Source organism: Schistocerca cancellata, chromosome 5 (genome assembly GCF_023864275.1).
Source record: "Schistocerca cancellata isolate TAMUIC-IGC-003103 chromosome 5, iqSchCanc2.1, whole genome shotgun sequence".
NCBI classification, from domain to species: Eukaryota; Metazoa; Arthropoda; class Insecta; order Orthoptera; family Acrididae; genus Schistocerca; species Schistocerca cancellata.
The window spans coordinates 564,839,048-564,858,249 of NC_064630.1; the positions used below are offsets into that span (position 1 = coordinate 564,839,048).

Here is a 19,202-nt window from a genome sequence, read left to right on the forward strand (position 1 = left end):
GAAAGGAAGTGCTCCATCGCAGCGAGGCCCTGGACATGCGGAATATTTGTGTATAAGGAAGTGGCATCAATGGTTACAAGGATGGTTTCCGAGGGTAACAGACTGGGTAGGGATTCCAGGCATTCGAGAAAGTGGTTGGTGTCTTTGATGAAGGATGGGAGACTGCATGTAATGGGTTGAAGGTGTTGATCTACGTAGGTAGAGATGCGTTCTGTGGGGGCTTGGTAACCAGCTACAATAGGACGGCCGGGATGATTGGGTTTGTGAATTTTAGGAAGAAGGTAGAAGGTAGGGGTGCGGGGTGTTGGTGGGGTCAGGAGGTTGATGGAGTCAGGTGAAAGGTTTTGTAGGGGGCCTAAGGTTCTGAGGATTCCTTGAAGCTCCGCCTGGACATCAGGAATGGGATTACCTTGGCAAACTTTGTAAGTAGTGTTGTCTGAAAGCTGACACAGTCCCTCAGCCACATACTCCCGACGATCAAGTACCACAGTCGTGGAACCCTTGTCCGCCGGAAGAATGACGATGGATTGGTCAGCCTTCAGATCACGGATAGCCTGGGCTTCAGCAGTGGTGATGTTGGGAGTAGGATTAAGGTTTTTTAAGAAGGACTGAGAGGCAAGGCTGGAGAAATTCCTGGAAGGTTAGGAGAGGGTGATTTTGAGGAAGAGAAGGTGGGTCCCACTGTGACGGAGGACGGAACTGTTCCAGGCAGGGTTCAATTTGGATAGTGTCTTGGGGAGTTGGATCATTAGGAGTAGGATTAGGATCATTTTTCTTCGTGGCAAAGTGATATTTCCAGCAGAAAGTATGGGTGTAGGACAGTATATTTATTTTAAAATATAAGATAACTGACTAGATAACAATACTTTCAAAAGGTGGGCACAAAGTGACCACTGCCCCCTTTTGGTACTGCGAAGGCTAAACATATGATTTGTCAATGAATTTTTCAACAGGATTGCAATCCTCTTAGTCAGGAGGAATGCAAACAGAAAAACTGTTTGTGCCAGCAAAACGCTATAGTACAAACAACAGGGATTAAGGACATGTTTCATACCTCTAGCTATTTGGAGCCTTCTCCCACAGCGAAGTGTCTAAAATCAGAAATTGAGAAGTGGCCCTCAAATTTGCAATTAGCTTTTTCATCTATCTGGTTTTACTGTGTTGGCCCCTCCAGACAATTGTAACACTTATCTACCACTTCTTTTCTACAAACATTCTGTATATTATCTCTGCCAGCTTTTAGGGCCCATCAACCTCTTTGATATTTTTGTTTTATAATTCTCATATGATTTTCCCCATTTGCCACTGCTCTCTCTAAACCACTTTTGTGTGTCTTCTCTCATTTTTATATCATTATTTGCCTTTTATTGTCTTTTAAACCCTTTGATTTACTTCAAGCTTAACTCTCATATTTGCTCTATTTGTAGCAACAGCTAAGTATGTTGGAAACAGATCTTAGATACTACACCAGTACTTACAAAACATTTCCTGTATTGCATGTGTCTACTAATTCATTACCTGATTGGATTTCTTTTTGTCATTCCTACACCTAATAAACTTATTCTTTGATTCCTATTTCCATTCTCTTGTTTCTGCAGATGGAGAAATTAAAAGAAAAATAAAAGAGAGACTTTGTGTGTGCACTTACACTTTATAATTGTTGGGCAGCTAATAAATAGATTCCCCCATTCTGTCTCAAACTTGTTAATATTAACAAAACGGTTTTGTTGACAACTTTTAATAAATATAAGTTCCTGTTTCAATAAAGATTTTATGGACATTAATTTTAAAGTTATGCATGGAATCAAAAATGAAAAAGATTTGGTTGCAAGAAAATAAAGCTTAATATACTAAGATTTTTGAGACGAATATGACAGACATGCAGCTTAAGGCTTGTCAGCATAGCATCAGATATAAATAACTTGTGGAGTATGAACAAAGAAAAGATTTAATTTTTACTACCTTGTAAAGAAAATTTGAACTTATTACAAAAATATAAAATACTTTATTTCACAAATAATGACAGCTGTAATTATTGTGACTGAATTTATTCCTTACAAACCTTTTATTTCTGTAGATATTTCTTCCCTGAGACCAGGACCAGCTCGAGCAAATAACCTGTCGCTTGCTGGATTTCTTTCATTCATCGATTCATTTGTTGAATGGACAATAGCATCCACATTCAAAGATGTAATATCCCCATTCCTAAAAACAAAAGTAAGGTCATAAATTAAAATGTTATTACACATCATAATTACCTTGTTCAGAACTGGAGAAATTAGAATTCTGGTACAACTATTATGAGATAATATTATAAAATAATGGGGCAGTAGAAAGACACTCATTGAAAAAAGGTGGGTGTTAAAATTAACCTCTTTTCTTCATTAAAAAAAAAAAAGAATTCCACAGACTACTTGCAGTGTGAGGTATTTTGTGAGGTGGAATGGATAGAGGGAGAAAGAGGTGGGAATTGGGAAGGGCAGGGGGTTGGGGAGAGGCAGCTGATGGTTCAGAGGGTGGCAGCAAGTGTACAGAGTAAGAGGTAGGATCACCTGTGAAAGTAACCATGTCATATTCCAGCTCTGCTACAATTTCTGCACAGTATTTTATATGGGCATGATCTGTGCATCCAAATGAATGGCAACCACCAAACTCTGGTCAAAAACAGAGTGACCATCCAATGGAGACATGTTGCTGAGCACAACATGTTCAACTGCAGAGGCTGTTTCACAACCATTGCCACCTGGATCCTTGCCTACAGCACAGGTCTTTTAGAAATATGCAGATGAGGGTTATGCTCACAATACACCCTTCATTCTGATAATCCTCTTGGCCTCAATCTCTGTTGACACTATGCCCCACATCCACATCCATCCAAGACCCTAACTTTACTGCAGCCACATCCTGTTCCCCACAGTCTCCTCTTCATTTATTCTGTTACCCGACTCCAATCCATACCCCATGCCACCATCAGTGTGCATTTCAAGAACTCACTGGTTTCTGGTGTCCATGTGTTGCAGTCCTGTCCCATGTACTTGCTGTCTCTCCTTCCCACATTCCTACTCCTTACACCCACTGCCTCCCTTCAAACTATTGGTCATGCCTCAAGCCTACCTCCTACTCCCTGTCTCCTTTCTCTGCTTGCTCACTCCACCTGAGCTGAACAGGTGTGTGTGTGTGGGGGGGGGATGCGCACGCATGCTTATGTAAGGTATGTATGTGTACTGTTGCTAGAATAAGGATTCATCCAAAAGCTGACAAAATTTTCAGTGTTGTTTGTGTGCCTGTCAGCAACTCATCACCTCCAATATTCAGTTGGATTTATAGTTAGCTCACATCTCCAATGATCTTGCAACTTACTGAACAGTTTCATCCCCATACAGGATGTAACACGATTTTCGTCTATGATCTGTATGGTGAATAAATTCTATTGTTAAGATTTCACTGTCAGAGTCAAATACCCCACTGACTATTGATTTTACAGCTAGATCACTTCAGGTTTTGGGTTTAACATAAATTGTCAGTAGCTGTTGTGGTACGTCTGTGAATGCCTGTAGGCAATTTTGAATGTGCAGAATAATCCAAAGCTGGATGTCAACAATTCAAGATGTTTTAGGTCAGCACTACCTGAAAGTAAACTGACATTGAAGCCTCCACAAATAGTGACTTAATCATAATATTTACAGAGAAATTATAGGCAGAATGGTGGGGTGAAAATTATAAATTTAATGGAAACTTTAACTCTTTCTTAAATGTATTCCTAAAGCAATTTGAGCCTTGTGTTCCCCTAAAACAAACAGGGGCAAAATTGAAGCAAGTGTAAGAGGTGGATAACTCCTGGGACTGAAGTATTTGTGCTGAGAGAGAGAGAGAGAGAGAGAGAGAGAGAGAGAGAGAGAGAGAGAGAGAGAGAGAGAGAGCTCTACATGATTTAAAGAACATGCATTTGTCAAGATTAGAAACTCTATTACTACCAGTATTGTCCAATCCTCCACACTTGTTATTAAAAAAGCAAAAGTCATGTACTATGTTCAAAACATAAAACACTCCAAGAGTAAGTCAAAAACTTTTTGGAAACTCCTTAAACAGGAAACAAACAAAACTGGTAATACAAATGAAATTATGCCTCCCAGAAAATGGCTCTAGCATAAATAGTAATATTTTCAAATCTTTGGCAATCATATTTAACGGTTACTTCCTCACAGTGGCTGCAAACACTGAATACAGTAATAAATAATAACACAGATATGTTAGATTTACTTGTAAAGGCACTGCATGCACCACCAGCAGACATTAGTTTAACAATAAAACCTGTAATGATATTACAGAATTCATTGGGTCACTAAAAGTAGTAATTATGTTGGCCATATAGGTTTTACTAGCAGAATATTGAAATCTTGTGCTGATTTGATGGGATTACCATTAAACTGTTTTAGTAATCAGTCAATACTCAGGACATATTTCCTGACAGACATGCTGCAGTAACCCCATCTACAAAACTGGAGCACCTATATCACTCCTTCCAGTCTTTTCAAAAGTATTTGAGAAACTGGCCTCTGATAGTATACTGACTCATTTAAATTAGAAGAAATATTTAAACACTTTTAAGTTTGATTTTTGTAAAGGACTCTCCACACAGAAAGCAATACAAGACCACACAAATGATGTGTTACCAGAGCTAATCAAGAAACATTGTCCTGTTGGTATTTCTGTCACCTTTCCAAAGCCTTTGACTGTGTGGACAAAATACTACTTAGCAAACTAAAGTGTTATGGCATTAATGGTATCCCTCTTGCATGGATCCAATCCTACCTACACAGCAGAAAGCAGAGGTTCTCACTAACAGACCATGTCTTGAGTGTAATGTCACAATTTTTATCTGTGGTTGTTTCATCTCTGTAGATGGTCATCTCACTTAGCTTTCAATGAGTAATGGCTATGGCATTCTGGGGCATGATCTCATCCATGGTATGGGGAGGAGCTTTGTCCCATAGGTTGACTATAATCAGCAGCAGTTGAGTGGTGTAAATAGGACTGTTATGATGGTTGACATCTTGCAACATAATAGTCTTGAACATTCATCTTCTTTCCTTGCAGCAACATACAACATGTCCAGTGGAAGGAGGCCAGTTTGTTGCCCTCTGTTCCCCAATTGTCTGTTGTTCTGGTGGCGTTATACTTGGTTGTATCTGCATTGGTCAGGTGCTGGGTGGTTGTTTGATGATGGTGGCATAGGTCTGAGTTGGTGAAGTCTAGTCTTCATGATGCACTACTGGTGGTGGAGACTGGTGCCAAAGACTGATACACCTCTTCTTTACCATTCATGATTACATCCTGACATACGAAGTTAATGTTCATGACTCCTATTTCCTGTTCTGGCTACCATAAAATGCTGTCTCTCTTCTCTTACGACCCGGCATATGAAAGAGGCGTGTCATGGTGTTCTTTCACAACTGCCATAATGACTGCATTTGGGAGTTTTTCATATCTCTTTCTTCTGACTCTTTTTCTGCTTTTCCTCTATGTTGGAACCACTTGAATTCTTCTATTGCCATGACATCATTTACAGAAGAACTTTTATATACCTTCTGTGACTCCTTTTATCAAACATGAGCTTTTGTGGGCTCATTTCATATTCAGATTCACAACAGCGCAAAGGCCTCAAATATTCTGCATGTAAGACTGTGTTGTGTTGCTTTTCCTCTATGTTGGCACCACTTTAATTCCTCTATTGTCATGACACATCTACAGAAGAACTTTGTTTTTATCTTCTGTGACTCCTTTCATCAAACTTGAGATTTTGTGAGCTTACATCATATTCAGATTCACAACACTGCAAAGGCCTCAAATATTCTGTATGTAAGACTGTGTCATTTCACCATGACATTTGCCCTGTTCTTCTGATAAGCCAACTTGCTGTTGATTGCCACCAAACGTTTTCTTCAATTCAGCCTGGAATTTGTCCTGGCCATTGATTTTCTTCTCACTCTTTTTGAATCATTCCTAGGCTGTGCCATCCAAGTAAAAGTGTACATTTTCCAAGTACATCACATCATTCTACTTGTTGTATTTGGTGACTTGGTCAAATGTTTTCAGCTTTTTTGTTGGGTTCTGAGTACGGTCTCCATAAAATATTTATGGCTGCTTCAAGTGCTGCTGACTGGTAATCCATTGCACTTCTGAATATATGGACCCTTGGGAATGATGTACAGTTTCTGTTTCATTACCTGTCCATGTGGGCAATAGCTTTTACTCTACCTAATTGGAGCCATAGTGATGTAGATGTCTTTATGTAGCCAGTGTCTCCAACAAACAATGTTACGTCATACACATAATACGATTAGCTACTTACTCAATATTCTTACTGCTTACTTCTGATAAACAAACATATTGTTTGCTTTAGGTGCACTGCCCAGAAGGTAAGTCCACCATAAAATGTTTTCTGGAGACCCAGGTCAGGTCCCATCAAAATGGCTGAAATGATTTGACCAAGTCATCAAATACAACATGTGCGATGATGAGATGTGCTTGACAAAAGTACACTTTTACTTGGATGGTACAGCCTAGCAATGAGTCAAAAGCAATGAAGAGAAAATCAATAGGTAGGACAAATTACAGGCTTGCTTAATGTCATTCAGTGGTTTTTTACTACTGTTTCCTTCATTTATCTCCTCAGGTATTAGATGTTACAGGATTTGCAAATCTTAATGTAGCACCCTTATGTCTTCACTTTGTGGATCTTCTATGTGTATTGCTGTTATTACTGTTTGAGTTGGGAGAGCATACCTGTAGGGCCTAGGCTGGAAAATTTGCTTTGTGAAGTTGTTTCTTCATCTCTTCTGTGGAAGGTGTATTGAATCTTAGCCTGTTTGGTCCAGTTCATGAAGTTAAGTCTTACACAACCTTTGGCCTACTTGTGCTTGTTCATAAACTGTGATTTCATTTGTCTTGTTGGCAATTTTTTTGCAATTCTCAGAGTTCTTCTGTCAGTCTCACATACCTGCTGTGTTCTTGTGCAGTGAGCCACCTAGACTGGGGCTGTGTATTCTAGCACTGGCCTCATGAAGGCTGAGTGAGGCATGGTAACCTTGCTGGGTCCCATTTAAAACCTGGGCCACAGGAAGAAAACAGTAAACTGACAGTTAGGCAATATTTCAAATTGCCTTCCTAAATGGCATTCCTCCAAAAAGATTTCCACCAATGATTACAGTTTTGAAGATATTTGATTATAATTAACCAGGCCCAAAACTACGCCTATACAGAGGGAAATATGAAGCGTAATTTCCCTCTCACTCTTGTCCTTGGGACACAACTTCCAAAAGATGAAAACCAAATTTCAGGAACTATCTTTGCACTGTTGTACACTCCTGGAAATTGAAATAAGAACACCGTGAATTCATTGTCCCAGGAAGGGGAAACTTTATTGACACATTCCTGGGGTCAGATACATCACATGATCACACTGACAGAACCACAGGCACATAGACACAGGCAACAGAGCATGCACAATGTCGGCACTAGTACAGTGTATATCCACCTTTCGCAGCAATGCAGGCTGCTATTCTCCCATGGAGACGATCGTAGAGATGCTGGATGTAGTCCTGTGGAATGGCTTGCCATGCCATTTCCACCTGGCGCCTCAGTTGGACCAGCGTTCGTGCTGGACATGCAGACCGCATGAGACGACGCTTCATCCAGTCCCAAACATGCACAATGGGGGACATATCAGGAGATCTTGCTGGCCAGGGTAGTTGACTTACACCTTCTAGAGCACGTTGGGTGGCACGGGATACATGCGGACGTGCATTGTCCTGTTGGAACAGCAAGTTCCCTTGCCGGTATAGGAATGGTAGAACGATGGGTTCGATGATGGTTTGGATGTACGTGCACGACGATCACCAGTGGTCTACAGCCAGTGTAGGAGATCGCTCCCCACACCATGATGCCGGGTGTTGGCCCTGTGTGCCTCGGTTGTATGCAGTCCTGATTGTGGCGCTCACCTGCACGGCGCCAAACACGCATACGACCATCATTGGCACCAAGGCAGAAGCGACTCTCATCGCTGAAGACGACACGTCTCCATTCGTCCCTCCATTCACGCCTGTCGCAACACCACTGGAGGCGGGCTGCACGATGTTGGGGCGTGAGCGGAAGACGGCCTAACGGTGTGCGGGACCGTAGCCCAGCTTCATGGAGACGGTTGCGAATGGTCCTCGCCAGGAGCAACAGTGTCCCTAATTTGCTGGGAAGTGGCGGTGCGGTCCCCTACAGCACTGCGTAGGATCCTACGGTCTTGGCATGCATCCGTGCGTCGCTGCGGTCCGGTCCCAGGTCGACGGGCACGTGCACCTTCCGCCGACCACTGGCGACAACATCGATGTACTGTGGAGACCTCACGCCCCACGTGTTGAGCAATTCGGCGGTACGTCCACCCGGCCTCCCGCATGCCCACTATACGCCCTCGCTCAAAGTCCGTCAACTGCACATACGGTTCACGTCCACGCTGTCGCGGCATGCTACCAGTGTTAAAGACTGCGATGGAGCTCCGTATGCCACGGCAAACTGGCCGACACTGACGGCGGCGGTGCACAAATGCTGCGCAGCTAGCGCCATTCGACGGCCAACACCGCGGTTCCTGGTGTGTCCGCTGTGCCGTGCGTGTGATCATTGCTTGTACAGCCCTCTCGCAGTGTCCGGAGCAAGTATGGTGGGTCTGACACACCGGTGTCAATGTGTTCTTTTTTCCATTTCCAGGAGTGTATTTACAAATTAAGACATGAAGTGGTTTTGCTAGATTGGTAGAACATTGGGTTTCTGGTCATCCGTTGTTTTATACAAATGGCCCACAGAAATCAGCTGTTCCAATTTCTGAATTAGTCAACACAGTGCCTGTTTCTCTTCAGTTAAATATTGAGGTAGACAGCTTCATGCTCAGTCTAATACAGGGTATTTCAAAAAGAACATATACAATTTGAATCATCATCATTATTATTATCATTTTCATGGGCCTTTGTCCAACTTCAACAAGGGGTTGGCCGTGTTAGTATGGAGCTGGCGATGTTAGTGTCAGGGGGTGGCTGGATGACCTTCCTGTCGCCACATTGTCCCCCTCGGGACGGAATTAGTGTACACCAGCCATCTGTGTGTAATATAAGCCATGGAATAGTGCAAATGTCTGTGAGTCACGTAACTGAGGCTGGACATGGGGACCAGCCCAGTATTTACCTAGTGGGATGTGGAAAACTGGCTAAAAACCACATCCAGGCTCTCATCGTTAATCTGCCGGGTGGATTTGATCCGTGGCCAGTGCACCTACCTGAGTCCAGGTAGCAGTGCGTTAGTGCCCTCGGCTAACCTGGCAGGTATATATAATTTGAATGCATATACTTATTAAACTGTAAGACTTACAACTATAAAATTTGGGACACATATTTATGAATCTATTAAGTTTAGATTACAAATGTTCAATATGTTCTCCACCACATGAACAATATCACATCGATTCTCAAATTCGTGCTGTACTCAAGTAAGTGTGTCCATCGTCACTGATGTTATGGCAGTACAGATCCAGTTTTTCAATTCTTCTAGCTTCTGTGATGATTTGGTGCATAAGTGCCGTCCGTAATGAAACCCCACAGAAAGGAGTCACAGGGCATCAAATCTGGTGACTTTGGAGACTAACTGAGAATCGCTAAGTCACCAGCTGTTTGATGACCAATCCAGCAACTCAACAGTTTCATTCAGATATTCATGCACTTGGTGACTTCAGTGAGGGGGTGCCCCATATTGTTGGCAAATATAATTCAGCCTCAGAAACAAACAGTTTTGTAACCTAGCAAGATACTGCTTACCATTAACTGTATTTCTAATGCAGAAGAATGCGGCTTACACCGATGAGTGGGATATCGCTAAAACATCTTGACATTGAGTGAAACTCATACACATTCAATTTATGTATGTGGTTTCTGTATAATTCAAGCATTATGTTTGTTTATTTTTTTACTAAGGTGGAAAGTAACTTTTCACTGAACATGATGTGTTGTGTGAAAGTGTTATCACTCTCAGTAGCATTCTGAAGCTTGTCAGAAAATGTAAAACGTCTGCATTTATCATAATGACGTAGAGACTGTAATAGCTGCAACCTGCATGACTTCATAACCTGCCAATGTCTCAAAACACATCAAATTATTGTTGGAGACAGTTTTATTTTTTTGACTGGCATGACGAGTTGATTTTGTAGGACTACATTGGAAAGCAGTATGAATTCGTGTAACAATCATCAAAAACAAGAGTGCGGCCAGGCCTCCTTCCTTCACATACATTTCCTGTTCCTACAAACTGTTGCTATCATTTGTAAATGTTCCATCCGTTCGGAGATTCAGTTTGGTACTTAAACCTTGAAAAGTCTTTGCACTGTAATCAAAGAACAACACTTCACAAACTCGAGAACACAAAGCCACTTTAAAACAAATGACAGTAATTAAGAAAACAGCAACAACCATATATAACAGCAATGCATGTAAAGTAGATAATATATTCGTTTCTCCAGAAACCGAGCTGTGGCGTAGCTATCAATAATTTTGATAACATAATACTTCATGATAGTATATTTTTTTTATACACACTTTATTTCTACTTCTCCTCTGCTGTACAAAAAGTGACTCTGTCCAGATCATCCAAAAATTTTTAATAACAAGACTACCTGGCAACCCAGACACTTTTGTAAAACTGTCATGCATTATCACCATGGAGGTATCCTCCATGATTAGCATGGAAGCAAAAATCGATTGTGGAAGAGGAAATCCGGCAGTTAGAACTGCATTTCTAGAAACAATATTAAATTTTTACACGACCAAGCAGAATAGCTATTGTGAAAGCTGTTTACGAAATCCAGTTATGTGAGCTCCTGTAAATATAGTGATATAAAATCAGGATGAAAGTTTTTATTTTATTTTATTTATAATTCAATTCCCTAAAAAATAAAATGTGGTACAACCACCTTTTGTACTGACAATGATGCACGACAGTGCATGAAACCTCTAACGCATTGCCACCAGGTTGGTTGGTTGATTTGTGGTAGTAGACCAAACAGCCATGACAACGGTCCCATTGCCACCAGGACAATGAACATCTGACATTGTTCACATGCGTGAGCAAAATTGTAGTCCAATTAAAATTACTTGATAGTCGACACTTCACGTGCTGCAGGTGGTTTTCTACAATCAGTGCGTTCATCATGCTTGAACTGTTCATTGTTGCCAAACTCTCACAACAATTAGTTCACTTCCAATTACTTGTCCGGCTTTCTTTCTCGATTTGTTTGAATCCTGAATCGTGGATTTTTATTTCGTACCCACATCTCATTCACATCAATAACCAGACACTGCTGGATCGTTCTGCACAAGACACGATTCAGCGTCATTGACACAGTTATTACAATCAAAGAGAATGGTTTACCATTGTGTTTGGGACACTAGAGTCACAAATACAATAACCTACTCTAGTGTAATGGTACAGCGTAGTGGTTAGCATATAAACTTGCCAAGTGTAAGGTCAAAGATCCGAATCTCGTCAAATGCACCAAAATAATTTATTTTTATAAATCCAATCAAAACATTCCAATTGTCATTTTTATTGAATTAAATGCAATCTTTTTTTTTATTTCTAGTACCTTGCCATGTCATTTTCATCATCATATAGGCTTTATTTATTTACTTTTATTTTTATTCCTGTCATTCTTTTTTTCTTTTGAAATCTGCTTGTGTCGCCTATAATCAACCAAGAGCCAACCAGGACTGCTCATCAGTTGGTAGTGTGGCATTCCCTGTAGCCAGTGTTAGGAAAGTTTCAGGTAACCAATGACGGCGAGAAATTAGTTTGCTGCTACTGCTAAAATTGAAATTCTGCTGCAGAAGATGGCTACGCAAACAAACGTACTATGAAATTTATCTGTCTTGAGTTTGCTCATAGAGGTTAGCCATAAATGCCTTGACAAAGCGATTGTGATTTCATTAGTGCCGCAAGTTGTTGATCACCGATGAGTTTCAATTCAGGGCTACAAAACCAAAACCCGTCGTCTGCCGCAATTCAGTCATCGGTCACTTAAAATCAGTTGTCGACAGAGCATCTCGTATTTCCGTCATACCTCGCGGCGGTCGCTTCCCACAATGCTCCACGTTACACATTAACAGCATTTGTGAAGGGACCCGCCATGTTTGTGTGTCGACTATAACCGAGCGACGAGTGAGAGATGTCATTTATCAACTAATTTTAATCGGACTGTAGTCATATATATCAAATTTTAAGCCACGCGTAATGGGTTACCTTCACATTCGATCGTAAAGGTAATGTACAAATAATAAATTAATAAATGAAGAAAAATGAAATGGTTAAATGGCTAACAGGCAGTTAGCAAATGTCAGTGCGCTGGCGCGGCCACTCACCAGAGCACCACCCTTTGGTTGACTTCGGGGCTGTAGGGGAAGGGGCTGGTGGAGTGCTTGCGCAGCTCGCCAGAGGCGCTGTAGTCGAGCAGGCGCTGCATGGGCTGCGTGCTGCTCCAGCGCGGCAGCGAGTCGCCTCGCAGCCACTCGCCCGCCTGCTCCAGGGGGTCCATCGTCAGCCTCATCAAACTCGTTGCTGCAACAAAACCAACTCACATCACAACTGAACTGCTCGTCCGATAACCCATGAAACTAGCGTAAAGCAAAGTTTACACGGAGACTATGTTGCGAAACTTAAGCCGGGTTCGCACACGCAACTAATGTGACGCTACAGATGTGGCTTTCTGTAGTGTCACCGTGAGCTACCGTTCACGCAGGACGCCACAAATTCTACGTAGTTGCACAGCTTTCAATATGAAGTCAATCGCAATCATATAGGTGGGGGGGGGGGGGGGGGGGTATCAATGTTATAGAGCAGGTCACGGTATTAGAGCTGAGACAAGAGTTATATACAAGGAAGACGAAACCCAAATATTGGGTAAGAAAATAGACTTCACACAAGGTTAAATCAAGTCCCACAAACACTTCTGGAAAAGAAAAAAACACTCTGAGAAGAAAATGCCGTCTGCTACGGCAAAATAACCAACAGCTGGAATGTAAATATCATCTGCAGACACACCACTCTTCCAAAATGTTAGAATTTTATTGTATTCATTGACGTAAGCGTTTTGGATAACTAATTTCTAGTTTAACAGCTGTCACATCAAGCTCGGGGGGCTATATCCCGCACATAACCCACAATTTATACAGTGCTTGGTCTCATAATCACGAAGTTTATACGCCTCGCTGATTTGGTTATATATTAAGTTTCTTTCTTTCTTTTGCTTACGCCTTTGTCCTGCACTTTTCGCAGGGTCAGCGTGGTTACAATCGGATATGCAAGGTTAGTTTGAAGGAGTGGCCGGATGTCCTTTCTTGCCGCCAGCCCGTAAACCCCCCCCCCCCGCTCTGGATGGAATCAGTGTACACCAGCTGTCTGCATCTAGTGGAAATCGTGAAATAGTGTGAACGTGTTGCAAATGTCTGCGAGTCGTGTAACTGAGGCGGGCTGTGGAGACCAGCCTGGTATTCACCTAGTGGGATGTGGAAAACCACCTAAAACCACATCCAGGCTGGCCAGCACACTGGCCCCCGTCGTTAACTCGCCGGGCGGATTCGATCCGGAGCCTACGCGCCAACCCGAGTCCAAGGAAGCAGCGCATTAGCGCTCTCGGCTAACCTGGCGGGTTGTTAAGTTTATTTGTTTATTCATCCAAAAATCTTCTAATACTGTGGAATACATCACTGGTTTGCAAATATTGCGCCCCCCCCCCCCCCCCCCCCCACACACACACACACTGCTGCAGAAAATGAAACACAAGTGGTTGTTCTTGTTGTTCCAGAAGCTGCGAAAATCAATCTGCCAACCACTGTTTTACTTTTTTCAGTAATAAAATGTAAACACTCTGAAAGCGAATGGAGTACAGCAGCGATTATTCCACGATAATTGCAACTGAATTCTCGCGTTCCGAAATACAGCCACCAGGGAGTAGTGGTGGATGCAAAGTGGCATAACAAAGGACATCACGAAAATAGTTGCGTCTCGTAAGTTGCAACACATTTTAAGGACGCTCCAACTTTCACAGCAAGAAACTATCAATTGCATGTGTTTTTAGGTCAGGAGACGTTCCAGTAAAGGCGATGTGGAGTGTGGAACTGAGAAAATTTTTGTTCATTCAATGAACTGTGGATGAAGCCCGGCCAACAGGCATTACATGCATTGATCGAAAATGATAGTGAATTGAGAATGGCTAGTTTTGAAATCTAGATCTGCCAATAAAATTTAAAAAAGACGACTGATAGCTGAAATTTATTATTTACAAGTCAGTATAAGAGTCGCTGAGTGCAACAGCCTTATGAATGGAAGCTAACCTGATCTCAGAATTTCTATACAGTGCGTATCACAATTAGTAGAGAAAACTGACACCAGTAAAAATGTCGAAGCAAAAGGGGACTGGACGAGATGATACGTCGCTTATGTGGAAAAATGTTATCCAACCGGCCCTGGTTACCAGAATCAGTACGCAGAAAAGCTTGTTTTGAAATCTAAAGGGAATTCTCAGTGAAAAAGAAAACAACTGCCGTCCAAATATCAATAAATTCAACGCACCAAATCAACAAGAAAACAACAGGATAAGATTAGAGTTTAACGCGGTCATGACGGAGAGAGCTCAAGCTCAGATTGTAAGGTGGTGGTGGAGGAGGAAATTGACCCTTTCTTTTACACCTTGCTCCAGTTAAGGAAACCAGAGAAAGCCTAAAGGGGTGGTTTTATGGGGATGTCAGCCTTACACCTCCAGTGTAAGATATTAAATCTATATGAAAGTCAGCTATCGTACTTGGCATTTTATTAATAATTCTCTGTCTTGATCGAACTCCATGATATAACTCACATCGTTACCGATTTCGGCTTTCTGAAATCATCAGATCATTAAGAGTTTTGTGACAAGTAACAACGTCGAACGCTTTATTCACTTTAAGTACATGAACAAGCTTTAGCGAACGCATGAGGGCGTCCGATAGTTACGCGATAAGAGTTACAGATGGTAGAAAAAAATGGTTCAAATGGTTCTGAGCACTATGGGACTTAACATCTATTGTCATCAGTCCCCTAGAACTTAGAACTACTTAAACCTAACTAATCTAAGGACAACACACACATCCATGCCCGAGGCAGGATTCGAACCTGCGACCGTAGCGGTCACGCGGTTCCAGACTGAAGCGCCTAGAACCGCACGGCCACTCGGGCGCTTATAAATGGTAGGGACGCTAGTGTGAAGATAACTTAAGTGTCCATCATCACAGATTGAACAGTTTAAAATGGGACATTCGGAACCATTAATTAAAATGTTTTCACGAGACTGAAATGAGTGTTTAATGCCGGCCGGTGTGGCCGTGCGGTTCTAGGCGCTTCAGTCTGGAACCGCGTGACCGCTACGGTCGCAGGTTCGAATCCTGCCTCGGGCATGGATGTGTGTGATGTCCTTAGGTTAGTTAGGTTTAAGTAGTTCTAAGTTCTAGGGGACTGATGACCACAGATGTTAAGTCCCATAGTGCTCAGAGCCACTTGAACCATTTTTTTGTGTGTTTAACAGCAAACATGGACACAATACAGTATGCACCAAAACTATCCTAAAATCAATATAAAATGTTTAAAAATGGTATACAGTGTAATTATAGAAAACCTTTCAGTATCACAAAGTAAATAAAACAATCTCTTGCGGAAAAAGTGATTAAAGTCACGATGGTCGATAAGTCAATAAAGAGATAGAGACCATCTTAAAGTAGGTCTTTGTACGATAAACTGAGTAGCACGTTTAATTTTACTTGCTTTAGGACGCGATAACGCGGCTCAGAGTAATGGTGTTTCCACATGGTTTGGCGGCAAGGAGTCTGTGTTGTTATGCACACGCCAAAGAAAGTTGCACTCTGTACATTCTGAAACTGTAATGCAAGTAGAAGAAATAGTCTAACTTTAGTCTACATTATCATAACATGGGATTTCTCTTTTTTAAAATTTATTTCTTGGATCTTGGTGTGACGTAGTTTTGTGAAATTATCTTTCACGAAACCCAAAGAAATTCTGGTCATATGTAAAGGCTGCTACTGGCACCACAGTTAAGAGTCCAATCACTCGCGAATGAGACAGCAACTAAAATTGAGGGTAGCAAAGCAAAGGATGAAATGTGTAACTCCGTTTTGAGAGAAGTAAATCCCAGGAGAATTGCTGCAGTTTAATCGTATCACCGAAATGATGAGCGAAATAAGTATTTGTGTCAGTGGTGTTGAAAAACAGCTGGTTAAAACTGAGTATAGCTAAATGGCCCGATCGAATCCTTGTCAGATGCTATACAGAATTTGGGGGTAAGTTAGGATCTCTGTTAACTATATAGTCAATCTAGGTACCTCTTTACAGACGAATGGAGAAACTGATAGAAGCCGACCTCGGGGAAGATCAGTTTGGATTCCGTAGAAATGTTGGAACACGTGAGGCAATACTGACCCTACGACTTATCTTAGAAGAAAGATTAAGGAAAGGCAAACCTACGTTTCTAGCATTTGTAGACTTAGAGAAAGCTTTTGACAATGTTGACTAGAATACTCTCTTTCAAATTGTGAAGGTGGCGGGGGTAAAATACAGGGAGCGAAAGGCTATTTACAATTTGTACAGAAACCAGATGGCAGTTATAAGAGTCGAGGGGCATCAAAGGGAAGCAGTGGTTGGGAAGGGAGTGAGACAGGGTTGTAGCCTATCCCCGATGTTATTCAATCTGTATATTGAGCAAGCAGTAAAGGAAACAAAAGAAAAGTTCGGAGTAGGTATTAAAATCCATGGAGAAGAAATAAAAACTTTGAGGTTCGCCGATGACATTGTAATTCTTTCAGAGACAGCAAAGGACTTGGAAAAGCAGTTGAACGGAATGGATAGTGTCTTGAAAAGAGGGTATAAGATGAACATCAACAAAAGCAAAACGAGGATAATGGAATGTAGTCGAATTAAGTCGGGTGATGCTGAGGGAATTAGATTAGGAAATGAGACGCTTAAAGTAGTAAAAGAGTTTTGCTATTTTGGGAGCAAAATAACTGATGATGGTCGAAGTAGAGAGGATATAAAATGCAGACTGGCAATGGCAAGGAAAGCGTTTCTGAAGAAGAGAAATTTGTTAACATCGAGTATAGATTTAAATGTCAGGAATACGTTTCTGAAAGTATTGGTATGGAGTGTAGCTACGTATGGAAGTGAAACGTGGACGATAAATAGTTTAGACAAGAAGAGAATAGAAGCTTTCGAAATGTGGTGCTACAGAAGAATGCTGAAGATTAGATGGGTAAATCACATAACTAATGAGGAGGTATTGAATAGAATTGGCGAGAAGAGGAGCTTGTGGCACAACTTGACTAGAAGAAGGTTTCGGTTGGTAGGACATGTTCTGAGACATCGAGGGATCACCAATTTAGTATTGGAGGGCAGCGTGGAGGGTAAAAATCGAAGAGGGAGACCAAGAGATGAATACACTAAGCAGATTCAGAAGGATGTAGGTTGCAGTAGATACTGGGAGATGAAGAAGCTTGCACAGGATAGAGTAGCATGGAGAGCTGCATCAAACCAGTCGCAGGACTGAAGACCACAACAACAACAACAACAACAACAGATACCTCGAACAAAAAACCATGACCAGAAGTTGGAAGAAAGCGCACGTTACACCCGTTTATAAAAGGGGTAGTAGAATGATCCATAAAACTACCACCTAATATCCCTGATATCGAATGTTGTACATTCTTAGAGCATACTCTGAGCTCAAACATGACGCGGTATCTCGATCAGAAGGACCATCTCCATGCTAACCAGCATGGTTTCCAAAAATACCTATCATGCGAAACCAACTCGCACTTTTCTCACATAAAATACTGAAACCTCTGGATCAAGGCAGCACTTCCTGATTTACGAAAAGCATTTGACTCAGTACCACATCTACGCTTACTGTCCAAAGTACGATCACAGGGGTATCAAGCGAAAAATGTGACTGGACTGAGGATTTTCTGGTAGAGAGGACGCACCATGTTATCCAAGATGGAGAGTCTCAGGGAAGCCTGTTGGGTCCCTTGCTGTTCATGTTGTACATAATGACCTCGCGGACAATGTTACTTGTAACATTAGACTTTTTGTAGATGATACAGTTATCTACAAAGAAGGCAGTCTGAACGAAGCTGCACAAATATTCAGTAGGACGTAATAAGACTTCAAAGTGGTGCAAAGGCTGGAAAATTGCTTTAAATATTCAGAAATGTAGAACTGTGCACTTCAAAAAACGAACAAACGTAGTATCCTATGACTCTAATGTCAATGATTGACACCTGGAATCGGCCATCTCATACAAATAATTGAATTTAACGCTTCGTAGGGATATGGAATGGAATGACCACATAGGCTCGGTCGTGGATAAAGCAGGTGGTAGCCTTCAGTTTATTGGTAGAATACTGAGGAAATGCAACCAGTCTACAAAGGAGATTTCTTACAGATCACTCGTGCAACCCATTCTATTATCTGGGAGTACGCATTAGGAGTGATTTAAAATGGAATGATCATATAATGTTGATCGTCGGTAAAGCAGATGCCAGACTGAGATTCATTGGAAGAATCCTAAGGAAATGCAATCCGAAAACAAAGGAAGTAGGTTACAGTACGCTTGTTCGCCCACTGCTTGAATACTGCTCAGCAGTGTGGGATCCGTACCAGATAGGGTTGATACAAGACATAGAGAAGATCCAACGGAGAGCAGCGCGCTTCGTTACAGGATCATTTAGTAATCGCGAAAGCTTTACGGAGATGATAGATAAACTCCAGTGGAAGACTCTGCAGGAGAGACGCTCAGTAGCTCGGTACGGGCTTTTGTCAAAGTTTCGAGAACATACCTTCACCGAAGAGTCAAGCAGTATATTGCTCCCTCCTACGTATATCTCGCGAAGAGACCATGAGGATAAAATCAGAGAGATTAGAGCCCACACAGAGGCATACCGACAATCCTTCTTTCCACGAACAATACGAGACTGGAATAGAAGGGAGAACCGATAGAGGTACTGAAGGTACCCTCCGCCACACACCGTCAGGTGGCTTGCGGAGTATGGATGTAGATGTAGATGTAGATTCTAAAACACTAT

General features: G+C 41.8%; 1 protein-coding gene across 2 annotated transcripts in view; it reads right to left on the minus strand.

Annotated features, from left to right (window-relative positions):
* The window catches only part of LOC126188403 (protein GDAP2 homolog), a 1,021,851-nt gene that overhangs the window by 229,929 nt on the left and 772,720 nt on the right, over nucleotides 1–19,202 (minus strand). For both annotated transcript variants that reach the window (XM_049930006.1, XM_049930005.1), the window contains 2 exons: nucleotides 12,444–12,639; nucleotides 2,063–2,205 (listed from right to left, as the gene is read on the minus strand). In XM_049930006.1, the coding sequence (XP_049785963.1) occupies nucleotides 2,063–2,205; nucleotides 12,444–12,628 (328 nt within the window). In that variant the 5' untranslated portion in view covers nucleotides 12,629–12,639. The remainder of the gene's footprint in view (nucleotides 1–2,062; nucleotides 2,206–12,443; nucleotides 12,640–19,202) is intronic.